The 18,623-nt window shown below is 38.0% G+C and overlaps 1 protein-coding gene and 1 long non-coding RNA gene across 3 annotated transcripts in view; both read left to right on the forward strand.

Moving 5' to 3' along the window:
* The window catches only part of BRAF (B-Raf proto-oncogene, serine/threonine kinase), an 83,972-nt gene that overhangs the window by 30,586 nt on the left and 34,763 nt on the right, over positions 1-18,623 (forward strand). For both annotated transcript variants that reach the window (XM_054632420.2, XM_054632419.2), the window contains exons 4-7: positions 10,873-10,976; positions 11,681-11,783; positions 13,145-13,293; positions 14,353-14,472. In XM_054632420.2, the coding sequence (XP_054488395.1) occupies positions 10,873-10,976; positions 11,681-11,783; positions 13,145-13,293; positions 14,353-14,472 (476 nt within the window). The remainder of the gene's footprint in view (positions 1-10,872; positions 10,977-11,680; positions 11,784-13,144; positions 13,294-14,352; positions 14,473-18,623) is intronic.
* Positions 14,479-17,847, forward strand: LOC143694094 (uncharacterized). The gene is made up of 2 exons (XR_013182304.1): positions 14,479-15,504; positions 16,630-17,847. It is a non-coding gene; the product is annotated as an uncharacterized LOC143694094 (long non-coding RNA).

Here is an 18,623-nt window from a genome sequence, read left to right on the forward strand (position 1 = left end):
TTGCTTGCATATCTTACATTTTTGACTAGCAACTGCCTTGTTAGTTGAGAGTTCTCTATGTGTTATTGTTTGTGTAGGATCAAGCAAATACATCTGTTGGAGCTGACTCCAGTTCAAAATATAATTTAAGGAAACTGGTGGAGTACAAAGAAATGAGACCATGGTGTTCAAAGTGATTGTGGTGCTGAGGTAGTGTAGCTGAGGGGAAGTTTCTTTGTGTGTGTCAGGATAAGGCAGAGGTTAGACAAACCTTTTCCCAAGGTGTGAAGGTGCTTCTCTGAAAGCCTGACAGGTCTGTGTCAGAGCCTGCTGCTGCTGATCATTTGAAGTCAGCATTTTATTCAGCTGGCTACAGGACAGGGTTCAAAAGAAACTTTTTTTTGAAAGCAAAACCAAATAGTTGGCTTGGTTAAGCTGGAGGGGAATCAATGAATAAGTAGTGTCAGAAATAAAAGATTGTTTTCCTTCTCCTGGTCCTGGAAAGGGATGAAGAGAAGTTTCTTTCTGTGAACAACTTCCTAGAAGAAACAACAGATTGTTTTTCCTTCTCTGTGCTGGGGTAATTTTATCCCCTATAATGCAGAGAGAGAAACATGTGTACTTCTTTCCTTATTGGCTTTGTTCAACTGGCAAGTCACACATCCTTTGGAGAAGCATTCCACACAAATGTCACTCAGATAAGTCTGTGCGGGTGGGTTTGTTCATGTTGTTCTAGGCCAGAGAGAAGGATGCTGAAGTCATAAAAATAGAAGATGGTGTAAGTCTACCTGAGATGAAAAATTGTTTTGTAGAACAAGTTGATGAGGCTTATCCAATCAGTGGCAAAACTTTGGGAAATACTGGTTTCAAGCTTGTTTGGGTTAGGAATCTAAATGTCTGTGGTGTGCATAGTAACCAATCTGCTAATTAAGGGAGAGCTTTTGGAGGTGGAAGGAAAGTATAAAAACTCTGATCTCCTGCTGGTTGCCAGAAGTCTGAGAGATGTTGTTATATGCTAAAACTTGGTTTTGGTGGAAGAGAGGTAGTCTTGAATGGAAGTAGATGATATTTACTGGTGAGATTTCTGAGGGAATGCATGGAGCCGACAGGGAACGCAGCCTTGGGCATTCTTAGTTGTGATGTGGATTAGGATTTTTTTTCCAAATTATATGATTGAATGTGCATGCAGAGGAAGAAAAGAGACATAAGACAGTGCTCATGCAAATGAACAGAAATAGACACATACCTGGTTGTTGAGATGGGACAGTAATTCAAGCAGAATGGTGCTTATCAACTGATGCAGAGGTACAGGACAAATAGGATAACTTCTGGTTTATGTAAGAGGAAGAAGACATTGAAAAAGTTTTAAATTAACTGAAGGAGTTTGGGCAATTAGCTAAAAAGTTTTCTAAGAGTATAAAGAATACAGGAATATGGTATTTGCATGTAGGAAAAGATTTCAGCATTTTGTGGGATTGCTTTGAGTTGTGTGATTTTTATTTTTTTCCCCCAATTTTTTTTCTTTGAGGGTTGAGGGAATGATTTTTGAGGACATGGGTACAGAATCTTTGTGCATCAATTTTAACTGGTAGGTTTGGAATAAGGAAAAAACCTCCATTTCCAATTGCAAGAACAGTTCCTATTTTTGCTCTGTGAAAGCTGACAAAATAGTTAAAATTATTTAGAGATTTCACCAGTTAGATTGTTTGCTCACTGTAGACCTTAAGGCACTAGCAAGAATTTTTAGACAGTTCTCCCATGGCCCATCAGGTGAGGCTGGTTTCCTCTGTTGGGGAAAAGCTTTCTGAAACATGTAATGGAGTAAACATTTTGTGGACATATCTGGAGTATCTCTCTGTCACAATGAAAGAGCACAAGACTAGGTCAGGCATGTATGATATTTTCCATGGGTTGTCTTCCAAATTTGAGCTATTTGTCACTCAGGAATTTTATGAGTTTAAGTCTTTTCTGTTTGGAAGCCCTTTGTACAGCCTACATTAAATGTATGCTATGAGTACCAGAAATTTGTGTCTTGTGGTTAGAATTCCTTGGGCATGGTTTTGTGGAGTGTGAGTAATCATGTTCTATGTTGGTCTTTAAATCTGCCACATGCTACTTTATTCTAAGTGAAATAAGGGCTTCTGAGAAAAGCCATTTAACACAAGACCTGGTATAAAAACAAGTAGCTAAAACTGGTTATGACTCTGCAGAGGAGCAATATTAGGATGTTTTTGATGTTGTAGTGAAGTCCTGGTAAAAGAAAAAAAAGAGAGAATTCTAGGAAAGAAGGGATTGCAGTACAAGGGCTTCTAACTCAAGTACTTTATGAACAAGATCATACAATTGAGGAATAGCAGCCCTGAATGATTTTGATTACCCAGGAAATCCCTTCTGGACAAGTACTTAGAGTGGGGGGGGGAAAACAATCTGAAAGCAAATGAGCTCTCCTGAATGATTCTCCTGAATGATAATATGGGACATGGAAAGATACAGGAAAACAGTGTTTAAGTGTGAGGAGTGATGGGCATTTGAAAGGCATCAGGTAGTGATAGGTCTTGTGCTTCATCTCTGTGCTCTGTTACTGCCTTCTGCACATTGCCAGCTTCCAAAGGAAATGTTCCCCTCATGTCTTCTGGCCTTCTTGGTGGAGTGAGGATGGTAAGGAGTCTCCACTGGTCTCCCCAGTTGTGTTTATAAGGGTTCCTCTCCCAGCTTCAGTGCCATCTCTGTCAATGTGAGCAAGGAGTGGTTGGTCAGTTTGAATTCTATATCTGTGTATAGGGCGAACAAAAAAACCCAGATGTTGTACGTGCTTTGGTAAAGCTTGGTGGCCTCCAAATATTTCAGTTGTCTGCAGCTTCTTGATAGGATCAAATCATTGTGTATTATCACCCATCACAAGGTCAAAAAATTTCCATGGTAGCTTCTAAACCAAAAGTAATACTTCAGGTCACAAAATAAGTTACCCTTTTTTCTATGTTAAGCTATAGAATATTGTGTGGGTTTTGGTTGTTCTTTGTTTTGCTTTATTCTGAAGTTTAAGAGTAATTAGAGGTGCTTTGTGTAAAAACTCAGCATAAATCTGGGCCAGTAAAGCTTTTTCACTTGGTTTTGTGTTGGTATGCTTTGTGTGCTTCTCACAGTTAAACATCTGTTGGAAAGTTCATGGAAGTTCTCAAAATGTGAATGTGAGACTGAGTTTTTAAAAGTGACAATTTGTATGTTTAAGAGTTAAAGGAGCTAAACAGGACTGAGAATGCTGTGCATGGGGCCAGTTCTTAAGTGTCTCACTCTTGTCACACCTTGGTTTATTAGTACATCTGCCTTTTAATTAGGCAAGCAATCATGTGATCTTCACTGCAGTCATGAAGACTAGAAGAATATGCTATTTTTATTCTATGTAAATTCTTAGCATAAATTAATTCATCATGCATGCACAACTGGGATCCTTCAAATATTCTGTTTTTAAATCTGGTACTTGATTCATTTTTTTTTTAGTTCAGATTTGCATCTTGCTTTCTGTTGTTTATGCTGTGAGTTTGTGCCTCGAGCTTTCTGAGTAGTAAGCACTGGATTTCTGTAGGCATTTGAGCTGCCCTACCAGTTTCACCTGTCAAGTATAAGGAAAATTCAGAGAAGGGATGTTTAGGCAGCTGAATAAACCAGTTTCTTGCTTTTAATTGCACACCTGGTCTGACATGATTAGGTTTTACTAATCAAAAATACAATTAAAACCTCCCATGTTGTAGCAAACGTGCAGCAGAAATTGAGTTTATTTTTAGCCTATGCCAATGGTTGGTTGCTGAATGTATCTGAATACTTTGGAATTTTATGCATCTTATTAACAGTCTGGGGATATGAAGTAAATGGTAGTTTACTTTCAAGTAAACTTCACTTGATACTTCTCAATCACTAGGAGAATTTATTCTGTCGCTTATTAAATTGTCTTTTCTCTTTCCTCAAGAGTTTCTTTCTTTTGTCCTTCCAATTCTCTTCTCCCCTCCCACTGAGGAGGGAGTGAGCAACCAGCTGGGTGGTGCTTAGCTGCCTGCCAGGGATAACTCAACACCAACTACCCTCAAATGCTGGATGAATTCAAAGGCATATGTGTTGAAAAGAGAATAATTAATCTACTACAGTTTTATTGACACACTGTCTTAGATTGCAAAGTGAAACAATATTGAAAACTTGCCATTAGAAAACTGATCACTTGTCATCTGGAATGCCATGTGCAACATTGATTGTTGGTTTTTACTCAAGTAAGGAGTGTTTAGTAGTTCCTTATGAGATGGAATGTCTGGCTGTAGAAAGTAATGAATGCTAGAAAAAAAATACTGTTTGGAGCATGCTTCCTGTACCTCATAATGTACTAGGCAGCCACTCAGTGAAATGGAATGCAAGTCACAAATCTGAAAATGATCATAATAAATATTTTAATTCCATGTCTAGTAAGTCATACTTAAATTCATGCTTCTTGTGTTTTCTAAGCAAACTAGCCAAGGGGAGTTTCAGTATTTGTAGAGAATGTGTATACTACCTGAAGATGGAAGTATCCATTTGGTTTTAGGATCAGTTGCAGCTTAGAGAAGGATGTGAATTTTAGCCCTTTTGCTATAGTTTCTTGCCCCCACGCTGCTTTTAAAGCACTTGGAGTGTGATCAGCTGAGACAGGACTCTACAAAAGTTAACTCTATTACAAAGATTTATTTAAACTGTTTGGTACCTTAAATTTCTAATGAATGTGGGTTTTGGTTTGGAGAACAGCCAGCTGACATTTTTTTCCTTTTGAACAGAATCCACAAGGTCCTGGGGTTTTATGCCCATATAGTGGCTACAGATATTTTCTAGATGAGCATTTCTCACAAGTCTGAAGTCTAAGGCCATATTTTCCAAACTTTATTTTACTAATAGGTCATTGTCAGCCTTCACAGTTTCTGCCACTGGTACTTACCCTAGCGAAAATTTGAAGATGATCTGGTCTCTACAGTCCCCTTTAAAATGACCAATGCTCTTCTGAACGCAGTTTGGAACTGTCTCTCAAAAGTTTGAAAAATTATATGTGGAGGCCATTCATTAGGCACAACAGGTTTCATCCAGTGGGGTTGAGTGATGCTGTATTCTTGAGAAAATATTTCTGCACTGACATAAATCAATCTGTTGTGTTCTACATTTAATTGCATTGGAGGTGCCAAGGGGTGCTGGTAACCCATGTCTTTGCAAGTTAAATGGAATGCATCTGATTAAATGGTAACAGCTTTGTAAAACGGGTAAATTCTGATCAATTTCCCTTGGAAACAAGATTTAATGCAATGAAACTGCCTCTCATTTGTCTCACTAATATGCTTCATTAAGAATGTATTTTCTTGCTGCTTTCTCCTGGAAGCTGGACAGAGCTTCATGTCCTGATATCCAGAGGAGCTGTTTCTGAAAGCTGTGTTCTTTTCTAGAGGATGTGATGTTCAGTGCCATCTTATGCCCTTTTTGCCACAAACGAGGGTAATTGTATCTGTTAGTGCTCTAAGAAGTAGCTGACTGATTTGGTGAAATATTTGTCCTCCATAAGTAAGATGAGAAATTAAATGTGGATCTCATGTTTGGATTTTACCAGAAAACTTTCCATGTTAGCAGGCCAAACTAATTATTTGGCAAAAGTATAGTGTAGCCTGTTTTTCTCCCAACACATTGAATTCTGTGAGCATGTGGCTGAAATGTTTTAGTCCTGGGTATCAGGTATGGAGAGGAAAAAAGTGTGATCTTTCAGGGTGTATGTGTTGTGGTAAGCAAATAAATACTTTGAAGTGATATTTCAAATCCATTCTACTTGGCATATTTCCACTGTTGTGGCCAGTAGTCTGCTTGATTGTTTGGAATTGCTCTGAAGCTCTAAGCTATGTTGCACATACCTTACATACTGTACATGTGTTACACTTGGCGAGAGTGAGCTGAATGACACTGTTAGGCTGAGGGAAAAATAAAGCCAGCTAGCTAGTTTTGAGAAGTATAATACTGGATATTCAGGGCTGACCTGCCTTTCCACTTTCAGAGAATACCTTGGCATTGCTTTTTTGGAGTGATTCTCAGTGTCTTTATTGCTCTAAAACATTGGAAACTACAGTGGTGTAAGGAAGCATTTTTAGCTTACTGAGACTATGCCAGTTTCTAGTCTGATGCTAGAAAAGTGATGTAAGAGTTATTTAGGGACATAGCCCTGAATTTCTTACTGAATTGGGAATGACCTGATTTACAGAAATAAATGATTTATTATGCATTGCTTAAATACTTGTGGCTGCAGTACTAAATATATATATCAATAATGTTGTTACAAATACTTACTGTCCCTAGAAATAGTTCAGGTGAGTAAAGGAAATGAGGGCATTAAGAGCTACAGTTCTGTTTAATCTGTCGAGATAGTAAGACTGCTTTGAGAATATCTGCAATCTGGAATAATTTTCCATTTTTTTCCTTGGGGCTTAAAATTTGCAAACTGAAGCATGTGTTTTGGTGTTTCCCTGAATTGCTACTTACATAATTTAGGATGCTCAAGTAAATTATCTTCTCTGGTATATTATTAATCTACACACTGAACACACCTTGCAGTCTGTGTTGGCGGCTTCTGTACTGTTCCTTAGTGTTATATAGCCCACACTTTCATACTCTTCACTTTTGAAAGTTGCTTTTTTAATCAACTTACTAATTGCTATAAAAACCTAAGCCTCTTCTGATCTACAAATCTTACGTATATAAGTAACCTGAAAAGAAAGCCCTTAACAATCACAATTTTGGAGTACATCCCGTAGCTTAGTAACATGAGTTTCTAGGTGGTAGCCATTGTGAAACACTTGGATTCCCTTAGTTATAAAAGAGAGGGATCTAGAGATAATGGATCAGTGCAAACAAAATGGATTTTAAATAATATTAAATGTTCTATGTTTCAATAAAATGCCAGCTTTGTTCAGTGTATTGGGTTGCAGGCATTGGAGTGCTGTGTATTTTGGAGTAGATGAGAAATTTTCTCCTGGGGAACTGATTTTGTTAAAAAATGCTGATGTGATTCAGTTAAAGTGCTCTGTGGGAATCCTGGCAGAACTCTAGATGGAATTGATAAACCCTCCTTGGTGCCTTCCTGCCGAGCTGGAGCTGCTGGCTCCTGGCAGGCACTCGGGGGCTGCACCATGCAGGGCTCCTGCCCCTGCTCCCCTCCCAGCCTGGGGGGCCACACACCCTCCCTCTGCCTGGGGGTGAGAAAGAAGCTGTTCCAAAACTCCTGCTTTGGAGTCAGCAGGAGTCTGTTAGTCAGGATAAAAGAACTGGTGTTGGGTTTTGTTTTTCTAAGGACTGAGTTGGTCTCCAAATCACTTTGTTGGAACCAGCTTTTTCTTTAACTTTGCCTTAATTTGGGGGTGAAAAGAAGCTGGGGACAAAAAGAGGTTTCAGAGGGAATGCTTTGCAGGGTGAGATTTCTGCTTTACAGCAGGTGCTAGTAGGGACTGAAGGAGGCGGCTGAAGGGCTACATGCACAGATGGTGATAGACCGTGCTGTACCAGTCTGGGAAAATGATTAATCAATACTACAGGGACTTATTCTACCATTAAGTTCTTTTAATTTGGCCTTATGTTTCTCTGCTCAGGAGTTCTGTAAGAGAATGTTCTAAATGTGATGCTGATTCAGGATCATGATGGTTTTTGAGAGTAATAAAAGCAGTTCTTAGGGTTTTAGCTGGATCGTGATGCAAATGGCAGTGAAGAGAACAAATGTTCTACCCATGTTTCTAATTGCAAGTTGCATAAATATGGCTTGGATTTTAATGAAGGGGACTTGGGATAATAATACTGAGGAATAGCAAATGATTAGTGAGCAGGATGGTTAATGCACATTTTTCATAGTCCTATTGCACTTTTGTTGCTGTAAGTAACCTTCATTCTGATACTTCCCAAATTTTGAGAGTTTGTATTTCCAACTTTATTGATCTCTTAAAAGAAACCCTGTAACTTCATAAATCTTGTTGTTGACAATATTAAAAGGAAAATAATTACACTAGTGTAATTAATTAAAAGCATTGGAACTTTGAGGTTCCTAATGCATTTCTTTGCTTCATGAGTTACTGGAGGATGTTGTCATCATTTATGGAGGATCAGTGCTGGAGGAAGAAAATGTTTTCCACTGACTGCAAGACTGCTTATCTCTTCTTTAATGTTAGTAATGTACCTACTGCTTGACTTTTCCTCCTTATCCTGTTCCACTCCCTCACACAGGTCAAGATTTTACTAACCTGGTTTCTTTTAATACTTAACTCTGTTGGAGTTTTCTGCCTAAGCTAGAACCTGTTCCTACTTTGTGCTGGGATCTGTTGCTGCTCCTAGGCACCTCCTTCCCCCGATGGTCCTTGTCCAAAAGAAGCCACCTTATCTCCCAATCACAGCTTGAAAGCTTCCTGTTCAGGATGTACTTCCAGTACTTCCCCAGGTGTTGGCAGACAGTTCTCCCTGCAAGGTGGTTCATCATGTCATTTTTTCCTGCCCTCAGCCCTTCAGTCTGTCCTCTCTCTCTCTTGCTTGTTTGATTCCCACCAACCTGCTGATCACAATTCCCTCTCCCAGCATACACATGCTTTCCCTGCATGTTCAGTTCTTGAAGTTTGTCCTGAGCCTTTCCTCCCATTTCTCCTTCATGCCCAGCCTCTTTGCTGGCTCTTTTCATTCCCCTTTTTGTCCCCATCATCTGCCTGCCACCTTTGCAGTATTTCAGTTTCTTCTGCCACTGTGGATATCAGTGGTGGAGTGACTGAGGTTGCTGGAAAGGTAAACCTGAATTGTCTGTGGGGACTCAACCTCAATCCAGCAGGAGCTTAGAGGGGAAATAGCCTTGAGCCAAAGAACAGTTGCTTCCTCCATCAAAATGATCACATCTAATGTCTGGGGGGAGGTTGGAGCACACCTGAAATCCTCAGAGACTTCAGTCAGATTCCTAAAAATATTTACTCACTATTTGTAAATATATATGTTGGAGGCATAGAACAGATCACTGAGGGGACAGACAGGTTCTTTTAGGGGGTCTTTGGCAGTATGATGATGGCACTAAATCATAGGGACAATTAAAAAGTTATTTTCTTAACAAGACATTTTGATTAGCATAGCACAGAATTTATTATTAGAATGGCACATGAGTTCTACAAGCAGAATCAATGTTGTGCAATTTATAAGTAACATAATACAGAATTTATAATACAACTTCACTTATAATTTCTAATCACCTTTGCAGGTCAAGACAAATCTTTAATAGATGCTTTGCTGTATCAATACAACAATCATAATTTAGACTCAACATTTTTATATAAAAGAATATGAGTCATACTCTCCATCCTTGAAAAAAGGAGAGGAGTTCCTTTCTAAGGAGTTACTTGGAGTAATAAAAAATGTATTAAAAAAGAATATAATGTGTAAACCAAAGTCACCTAAGGCTGAATATCAACATTGTAAAGTAGTGTGCTATAGGGTGTTTTTTTCAAGGAATTCAGAAAAATAATCTTTTTTAAAATGCTTGTGTTGACCAGATGAAATGCATAAATATCCTGTAAAGAGACCCTCTCATGTTAATGGGAAAATGATGGTGAAGCAAAATATTCTCTTTATTTGTGTCTTCTGAAAGTGCATATGTTTGAGTTCTAGAAATGCAGTATATAGTGTAACCTCAAATGGTGTTCACACAGCTACTTGAAACAGGCTGCTACTTTGCACTGTCATGCTTAAGTAGGACATAGAGCCCCTAAATACCCATGGAAATTTAAACACAGGGAACAAAAACTAGGCTCCCATCCAAAGCCAGTTGAAGCTGATTAAAAGACTGCTTTTGGCTACTGAGTGCTCTGGCTTAAGCCACTTGCAAGCTAGATTTGAGTTTCAGGTGTTCAGACAGACTTGTCAGGTTTGTTAAGTTTGTAGGTTTTCTGATTTGTGTCCAAGGTACTGTCTTTGATTATAGGTGATATCCCAGTGTGTACAATGCCTGACTTACATATTTTCACTACTGAGTTCTAAAAATAGTTAGTACATAATATTCAATACCTTAACTACACTTAATCACCAGATCATGTATTCTTCTTTTTTATGGCTTAACATTATACACTGTTAAATCGCAGGTGTACCTAGAGATGATCTACTTACTTGTATAAGATATGCCTACAATTGGAAGTGAGGAATATACCTTTACATAGTATGGAGTTCTTGATTTGGCTAGTTTTAATATGCACCTCCATTCTTCCCATCCTGTTAGTTATCTAATCTTTTCAAGCCAGGAAACAGAAAAGAGCAATATATTTTCATGTAAGATATATCTATAGAGTTACAAATACAGGTTAAAGTGAGAGGTGATGGTCTGCCTGACTCAGATGACTGTTTTGTTTCACTTGTTTGCATGCTTATCTTCTGTTTTAGAAATAGAAAATAAAATATTTACATTTTATCGTAATGTTTTTTTGAGTGCAGTCCAAGTTAGTTCCTTCACTTAATTTCACTTGGCATGTTTCCCCACTTATGTTCAGGCCAGCCTGTAAAATTAAAGCTGTATGTATTTATTAGCTATCTGTGTGCTGTGCTTCCAATTTCTTCTAGTTGAGAAAGTTGGAAATTCACTTTTGGAGTTGAGTGAAGATTCTGTTCCAAATGTTAATAGATGTGTAGAGCTTGTTGGCTCCTCTAGCTGAGCCTTTTTCCTCATATACTAATCAGCAATTAAATTTTTCTTGATACAAAAAATGTTTTGGAAAACTCTGAACCTACAATTCTGTAAAGCATCCTGAAGAGTGGGATTAGCACTTGAGGGTCAAATGTTTGCATCAGTTTTGGGGGATAAATTGGAAGTTATTTTAACTAATTTCTTTTGTATTTGACCTCTAGGTTCCAGCAAGATGTGGAGTGACAGTCCGAGACAGCCTAAAAAAAGCTCTGATGATGAGAGGTCTTATTCCAGAATGCTGTGCTGTTTACAGAATACAAGATGGGTATGGTTTGTGTGGGATGCTTTTTTTGCTCTTAGAATCAATTATTGGAGCTACCCAGGATGGCCAGTTCTATCCAGAAGTTGTTTACAAAGTTCAGAATTTTATGATACTTTGCACTAAACAATTTGCACGTCACAAACATGTTGAAAAGAATGTGTAACTCCTAGGAAAAGGCTCAGGCATAATTTTCAGTAATATGAAATTTTGGCAAAACACTCATTTAATCCAACTCATGCTAACCAAACAAGTATTAAATAGGCTGTGTTAACTTTGTGGTTTTATTTCATTTGGCTATAATACATTCTTAACTAAAGACGGAGTTCCCTTGGGAGGAAAAAAAAGAATTTTCAACCCTAAAAATTTGTATATTCATGTGCATAATTAGCTCTCTCTGTGGAACTCTTACACAACAGGTACCTTGACAAACACTTTATTTGATCAAAAAGCAATCTGCCATGTGGGAAACAAGGAATTGGTCACTACTGGAGCTGGTTGAAAAAGTGCATTTCCTTCCTGCAGTTTGTCCAGGGAAGGTGTGCTTTGTTTGCTATGTACTGAGCCTAAGGTCTTGTTCTAAAGTTTCCTGCAATTAGACTGGGTAGCAGCCTCCCACAGTGTAACTTTTTAGCTGATCTCACAACTTTGGCAAGAGACATGCAAGGGCTTGTGTGCTGATGCTAATGAGAGGCTTATTTTCACTTTAGAGAGAAGAAGCCAATTGGCTGGGACACAGATATTTCCTGGCTCACAGGAGAGGAGTTGCATGTGGAAGTTTTGGAGAATGTGCCACTCACGACACACAATTTCGTATGTACTGGGTCTTGTGAGATGCTGAGTGGGGTTACATCAACTTCATACTTTCAAATTCAAATTATCAACTTGGAATATTTTGCATCTGTGGGATGTGGTGGGAGTTGCAAAAGAAGTTTTTAATCACAGTAGCTTAAGTGATTTCGATAGAATTGTATTTGAAATAAGTGATGCTAGAGTACTTGATCACCCTTAAAACTTTCACGTTTTGTTGGAATACACCCTCTAAAATCTATAAATGTAAGGGGTTTATATCAGTACTGCATTGCAGAGCTGTAATAATCTACTATTTTTGTATTGCTGTATCTATAAAATGTATTCTGGGCCTCCCTGCTGGCTCTGCAGCAGCAATTAACTAATGAACTAACTATTCCCAGAGCAGTGCTGACATCATCAATGATGCAGTGCACAAATATGTTTTGACCTGATAAGGCACCAAGTAAATGGAAGCTGCTAAACAGAATCTGTCTAAATGTTTCCAACTACATACAAAATCCTGGAAATAATGTCTGTCACACTGGGAAAGAAAGACCTTCTATTTCAGCTTAAAACATAGCAAAATTCTATCTTCAAGCTGTTTCAACCTATTTAGCTCAAACAGGCTGTTTGGGTTATGGCTAGTTAGGTGAACCCTAGTAGTAGGCTTACATTTTTTATATCCCACTGAAATTCTGATCATTACATGTAATAATAGAACTAAGAATGTGTTTTTACACTAGTTATTGCTGAATTTGAAAATTAGCTAAATCATTTTCCCCCTATAACAATCTGGGGAGAATGCACAGTCTCCCTTCTGTGATTCTGAATGTTTCTGAGTTTCAGTAGTCAAAATTACAACTATATCTGTAACCATACATTGAAGCCCTGTGTATATATATATAATATATATATGTGTGTGTGTATGTATATGTGTATATGTATATATACATTATATGCCTGTGCATTTCCAGTCCTGTTAGTATTAGATAGAAATGTTCTTTGGCTTCTGGAAAAGTTAGAATATGAAATAGTATTTCAGCAGCTTTTGGTTTTATAGGTTGTATCCAAATAAATTCTCAATGTTTGTGGCTAACATGATAATAGTGAAGTTTTGCTTCAGGTTTTTTGCTCTTGTTCTTAAGTGCAGTGAAGTGCAGTGAAGCATTAATTCCAAGAAACAGTTGAAGGAATGTTGTTTCAAAAACCAAACTGTTTCAAAAAGGAGACAATATTTTCTGTAAATCTGTTTGATATATAAAACTGTAGCTCCAGCATCACAAAAGAGACTTTTAAGTACACTTGGGGGAGGTAAAAGCAAACAGTCTATCTTGGGCTTACAGAAGGGCTCTAGGTAATTGTGCCTGTTTTTGCCAACGTAGGTACGAAAAACGTTCTTCACGTTAGCATTCTGCGATTTCTGTCGGAAGCTGCTTTTCCAGGGGTTCCGCTGCCAGACTTGTGGCTACAAATTCCACCAGCGCTGTAGTACAGAAGTGCCACTGATGTGTGTTAATTATGACCAACTTGAGTAAGTAATCACACTTGATTTTCAAGTTGAGCCTTTTAACAAGTGCACAGCTGTCAGTGATTTCTTATGTTAAGTCTGTAATTCAGGAAGTCAGAGGAGGTGCCTGAAAAAAAAATAGGAGTACAACTGTTCTTATGAGACTGCTTAATTCATACTCTTTCTGTGCTAGCTCAGACAACCAGTTCATATTTCTTTGCTGGTCTATGAAGTGCTTTTTCTGAGGCATGAATAGGGTTGCTGGGCACTTGACTGTATCAGACAGACCACTCATTGTTCACAGTTGTTATTATTAATCAAAACTGGTTCTTTATTGTGTGATGGCTAGGGCCGTGTTTAAAATTTAGCTGTGGCTTTATTCTCTTCAACCTGAAAAAATGTTAAGAGACAGTAGTTGATTATAGTGAAATTGCAGTTGGTTTTGCAATAATTGAAAATAAATCTGCTAGCAAGAATAGTACCTAGGTAAGAAACATAAAAGAGAATGACCCAAACAGTCCAATGTTCTTGGATTGAGTTACTGAACTATTTGTTCAAATAGGTCTTTGATGTAGATTTAGGATCTGGTGTAAACTGGGTCTGTTCTATTTTGATTAGTTTCAGCAAAGGCTATTAAGTCCTTTAAATTGATTTTTGTATAAGGAATAATTTAAAATGCTATTTTTCTCACCAAGAATGAATTTAATTTTAATTTATTTTGGTATTTGTAACTGTTTCCATTGGCATCTCTGGAGTTTGTGCTCAGGGTGTTAGTTTATGTACTGATAGATATAAGTTGTGCATTCTTGAAGAACCAGATGTTTACAATTCCATCTAAAAGATTAAAAAATTAATTTCCACTAAGTTTATATTTAAGGCATGATCTTTTGATCCTCTGTGGAGTAAATAATACTTTTAACATACCTTGCAGATTTAATGTGTGTGATCTTTATTTTTAAATTTAGAATTTAATCAATGAGGTTTTGGGGTTTGGGATCTTTTTTGTAGTTTTTGAGTATTATATTGTGAAACTTCTGGGTTTTGCACAAGTTAGGTTGTTTTTGTTTTGTTCTTGCCTCACAGTTTGCTGTTTGTCTCCAAGTTCTTTGAACATCACCCCATACCACCGGAGGAGGCCTCCCTAGGAGAGACCACCCCAGCATCTGGATCATACCCCTCAGTGCCCCCCTCAGATTCTGTTGGGTATGAACTTATTCCTGCTGTTTAATAACATAACTTTTCAGAACTGTTCTAAGAAAAACTCAAAGTACTGCTTTGCAGCTCTGCATTGTTGTAATCTGGCTTCTCATGCAAATATATCCTACTATGCTTTACTTAAAAGAAGTGAATGTTTTCATTCACACAAATTCTGTAAATGAATAATGAGCCTAGGTTAAATGTGTGTGTAACTGTCTGTAGAATTGGGGTATTAACTGTTAAAATGATTTCTTCTACATAATAGCTTAGACCTGGTCTAAACTGGAAAGATTTTATACTTAAAATTAATATAAACCAAAATTATATCCTCACAAACTTTTTTAGTTGCTTATTAAATTATAATTTATATGCTTTGAAGTGACAAATGTCACTTTGAGAATAAACCACATTACTATAAGGCTGATGTGAACAGGTGCCAGTTCCAGGTTCATAATACTGTTTTAGTAGCTTTTCCACATACACTGCTTTAGTATCCTCCAGACCAGCTGTCTTCTCCATGTTCATGTTGAGGTATACCAATAGCATCTGTTGCTGCAGCTCCAGGTTTTGCAAAAGTAGATCTCTAAAACAATTTCCAACAAAGATTCTGGACCCTTTCTCCATGAAGAGATAAGAGACCATATTTAAATTATGTTCCCAATAGCAAAGAGATCAATGACACCATCCATCATTAGGTAGTTGAACAAATGTCCAGGCAAGAGTAACTCAAGGATGTATATCACGCTCAAGAAATCTGGTGCATGTTTATTAAGAACACCAAATACAGAAGCCTTCAGAAAACCATTCCCAGGACATGTGTGCTGTGTGGAGATGAGCTGAACGTGGCAGAGAGGATCTCTTGGATCAGTGAAAATTGTGCCTAAATAAAGCAGAAACACACTGGAAGCTACGCAGGCACCTCTGGACTCTTTAACTAGAAGATAAATTTTTTGGGCAGCCAAGAGTGTTTTATAGAAGACCAAATAAAATGCCTCCCAGGAAAACAGATTGACAGTCCTGCAGAGGGAACCTCACTTGGTAAGTACAGAGATTGTTCCTACTTCTTCTATTTTGTGCAGATTTGAGTGAATTCAAAAGTACTTCTTCAAGGTAGTGCATGTTGCCTTTAGATCCTGTGGATATTAGTAGAGCAGATTGTGGGAAAGGCTGCTTGTCAAGTATTTGTTGTGCTACAGCCAAAATTGTAACTGGGCTAGAACTATTAATTCATGAAGAAACTTGTTCGTACCAGTTGGTTAAACACTAGTGGATGTCAAAAACACTATATAGCCCTACTCTTAATATTCTAAATTGTCCTACTTTTCAATTGCCTTTGCATCACATTGGTCCATTCTTACCAGCTTGTGAGATCACAGCAGTATGGATTATCCTGATACATGCACTACTTCAGGCAGTCTTAGTTTTGACAAGTGAAAACAGAAGGAAAAAAATTTAGACCAAAGCTGGTTAATGCCTTGAGATCTTTAACTTCACATACATAAAAATGTTAACATTTAAATACCCTTGCTAGTTGCTGTTTAGGAGCTTTTCTCAAGTGTTGCATCTATAAATGTATGTAATTGCAGAAGATGTAAAGCAGATCCTTTCTGCTTTTTTTGCTTTGTTGTCCACTTTATTGATAAACAAAACAAAGGCATACATCGTGCCTGCAAAATTCTGTTCATTTTGGAAATGGTTGATGATTATCAACTGGTGTTCATATGTAATATGCATGTTAGTCATACAGTGTTCCCCTAGCATCCATGTATGTAGGATTTCCTTTCCAGAAGTAGCTCAGATGTTACTGGATGAGCATATAGCACTGTCCATACCTTTTTCCAGTTATCTTTCATGCCATTCTTTAATCATACATTTCTGCTTTTTAAGAACATAATTGTGGAAATATTAATCTAGCTGAATTTAAAAAGCTGGCCTTTTCTATAAAAACCTGTACTCACCTGTGGTTTTATTAAAGAGGACTGTTACAATATGGACAGCAGCTCAACTGGAATTTTAAAAAAAGGCTGACATTTGAGCTTATCTTGGGAGGAAAATACAGGATTGAAATTTGAGAGCTGAATAATGGGATGGAAAATATGAGGAAGTAGTGCTTTATTAACACTTCCTAGATTAATAATTGTTCTTTTGCTTTCTCTTTTCTAGCATCTTGCATGGAACAGCTGACAGAGGAAGAAGGAATGTTAATAATTGTTTGGTAAACCTGAGGAAAGAGAAGGCAAACATCCTTCATCTCTAGCCTTGTGACGGGATCCCAGCAGTAGGCCAAGTGCCCAAAAGAAGGAAGTTTGTGTTGCAAGACAAGTTGGAGAGTGAAAGTGTGCAATGGGAGCAAATGGAAAAGTTTGGAAGAGCAAGGGACATAAAGGAAGATCCTTGGACATGATGCAAAAGCTGCTAAACATGTTGGAGAACTGCTTCACTTTGCTGGTGTGCAACATCCTAAAGCAATCCAGGCCTGTAGCCTTTCATTCTTCCAACTGTGAGCCATAGGCAGTGCCTCCAGGTTTTCTACCCCAAGGTGTGGGAGCACATATGGTCCCATTTCACATTTTTGAACCCCTTATAAAATTGTGTCCAGCCTCAACATTAGGTTTTGTGTCCCATTTTCATTTTTTCCATTTGCACTATCCTGTTGTGCCAGAACAACTATTTTAGTTATAATCTGCAGTTGAATGGAAAGAAAAGTGTAGGTTTCCCTGGTAAGAGCCATTTGTAATAAAATTGAAGTAAGGAAACTGTATATCAGGCATTGTATTTGTTTCGTTCATTGCACTGTCATGAAGTTTCTTTTCCATCTTGGCTTGTAGAATATGAGCACAGAATTTCTGTGAACCCAGTTCCCTCAGTCTCAGATACATGAAAAAGAGAAATAAGCAAGTTGGCAACATCTTGGCTCTTTGAAAAACAGCATTTCCCAATATGCTTCGTCTTCTAAGTTGAAGGAAGAAAAGGGGAATGTCTGGTGCACTGTTCTTGGAAGCTTGCCAGTCCTTGCCTTTGAGCAGGCTCCAGCTTGTGATTAAACACCTCTGCTTTCCTTTCTGCCTTCCAACTGTTCACTGATCATTCTGCTTCAGCTGAAGATACTTGAATGTCTAGAAAAGCTTCTGAAAAGCCAAGGAAGTGAAGATACAGTCTTAAAATATTACATTTTATGCTACAATGCCATTTAGATCCTGTGGTGTATAAGTGAGCAAAAGCTTCATGTTTTAATTCATAAAACAGTGAACTTTTCCTCTAAAAGTTCTGGCACCAGGCCTTTTCCAGGTTACTCCATGAAAATGTTCCCAGTGTTCCTACAATATACAAGTTGAGTTGATATGCATTCTTGCTTTGCAGAAAAGGTTTGGTATCAGAATCTTTTCATCAGAATCAGAAAACTCTCAGTCCATACAACAGGTGAGGGAAACCTCTTGCTCTCCAAAACTTTATTTGCAAAACCCTGCTAGTGAACTGGACCTGGTTTGGAGGACTAACAGTGACAATGTGGTTCTCTTGATAACCCCTGGTATATGAAGCTGTGGGGTATTTTAGGCTCATCAGCTTTGATCTGGGATCAAAGGCCATTATAAATGAGTGCACACCATTGTGATACTCCTGGCAGTTGTTTTTCACCTAGAAGCCAACATGGATGAAAACAAGTTGTCATGGTATAAAAAACTGCACTAATTTGTATGGGGTAATGACTCTCAGATCTGTCCCATGATGCTTCTAGACTGACTTCAGAGGGTGCTGCAAGAAAGATATTTGGCTTGTAGTTACAAAGTGGTACTGCTGTCCTTTTCTCCAAACTGGCATTTGATTTGGGATTATTGAGTATTTCCAGGCTGCAGGGATGGGGAAAGAAATAAAAAAGTTAGGTTTTCTGGCAATGTGTATGGAGTACCACAGTAATTAAATCAGAACCTGTTTGGCCTCCACAATTTCAATTTACCTGCTTGCTACTGTAGCTGAAATACCACTGTGTCCCAGATCCTTAGCAGTCCTAAGAAACTGCTTGGAACTGGAAGTGCACTGTGTTCTTCATTAAGGGCAGTAACAACAACCAAATCCAGTCTGGTGTTAACACTCTGGTGTAAACAAAAACAATCCAAAACAAGCCTTGATACACATTTTAGCTTGCAGTAGGTTTGGTA

This window comes from Agelaius phoeniceus, chromosome 5, assembly GCF_051311805.1.
Source record: "Agelaius phoeniceus isolate bAgePho1 chromosome 5, bAgePho1.hap1, whole genome shotgun sequence".
Lineage (NCBI taxonomy): Eukaryota > Metazoa > Chordata > Aves > Passeriformes > Icteridae > Agelaius > Agelaius phoeniceus.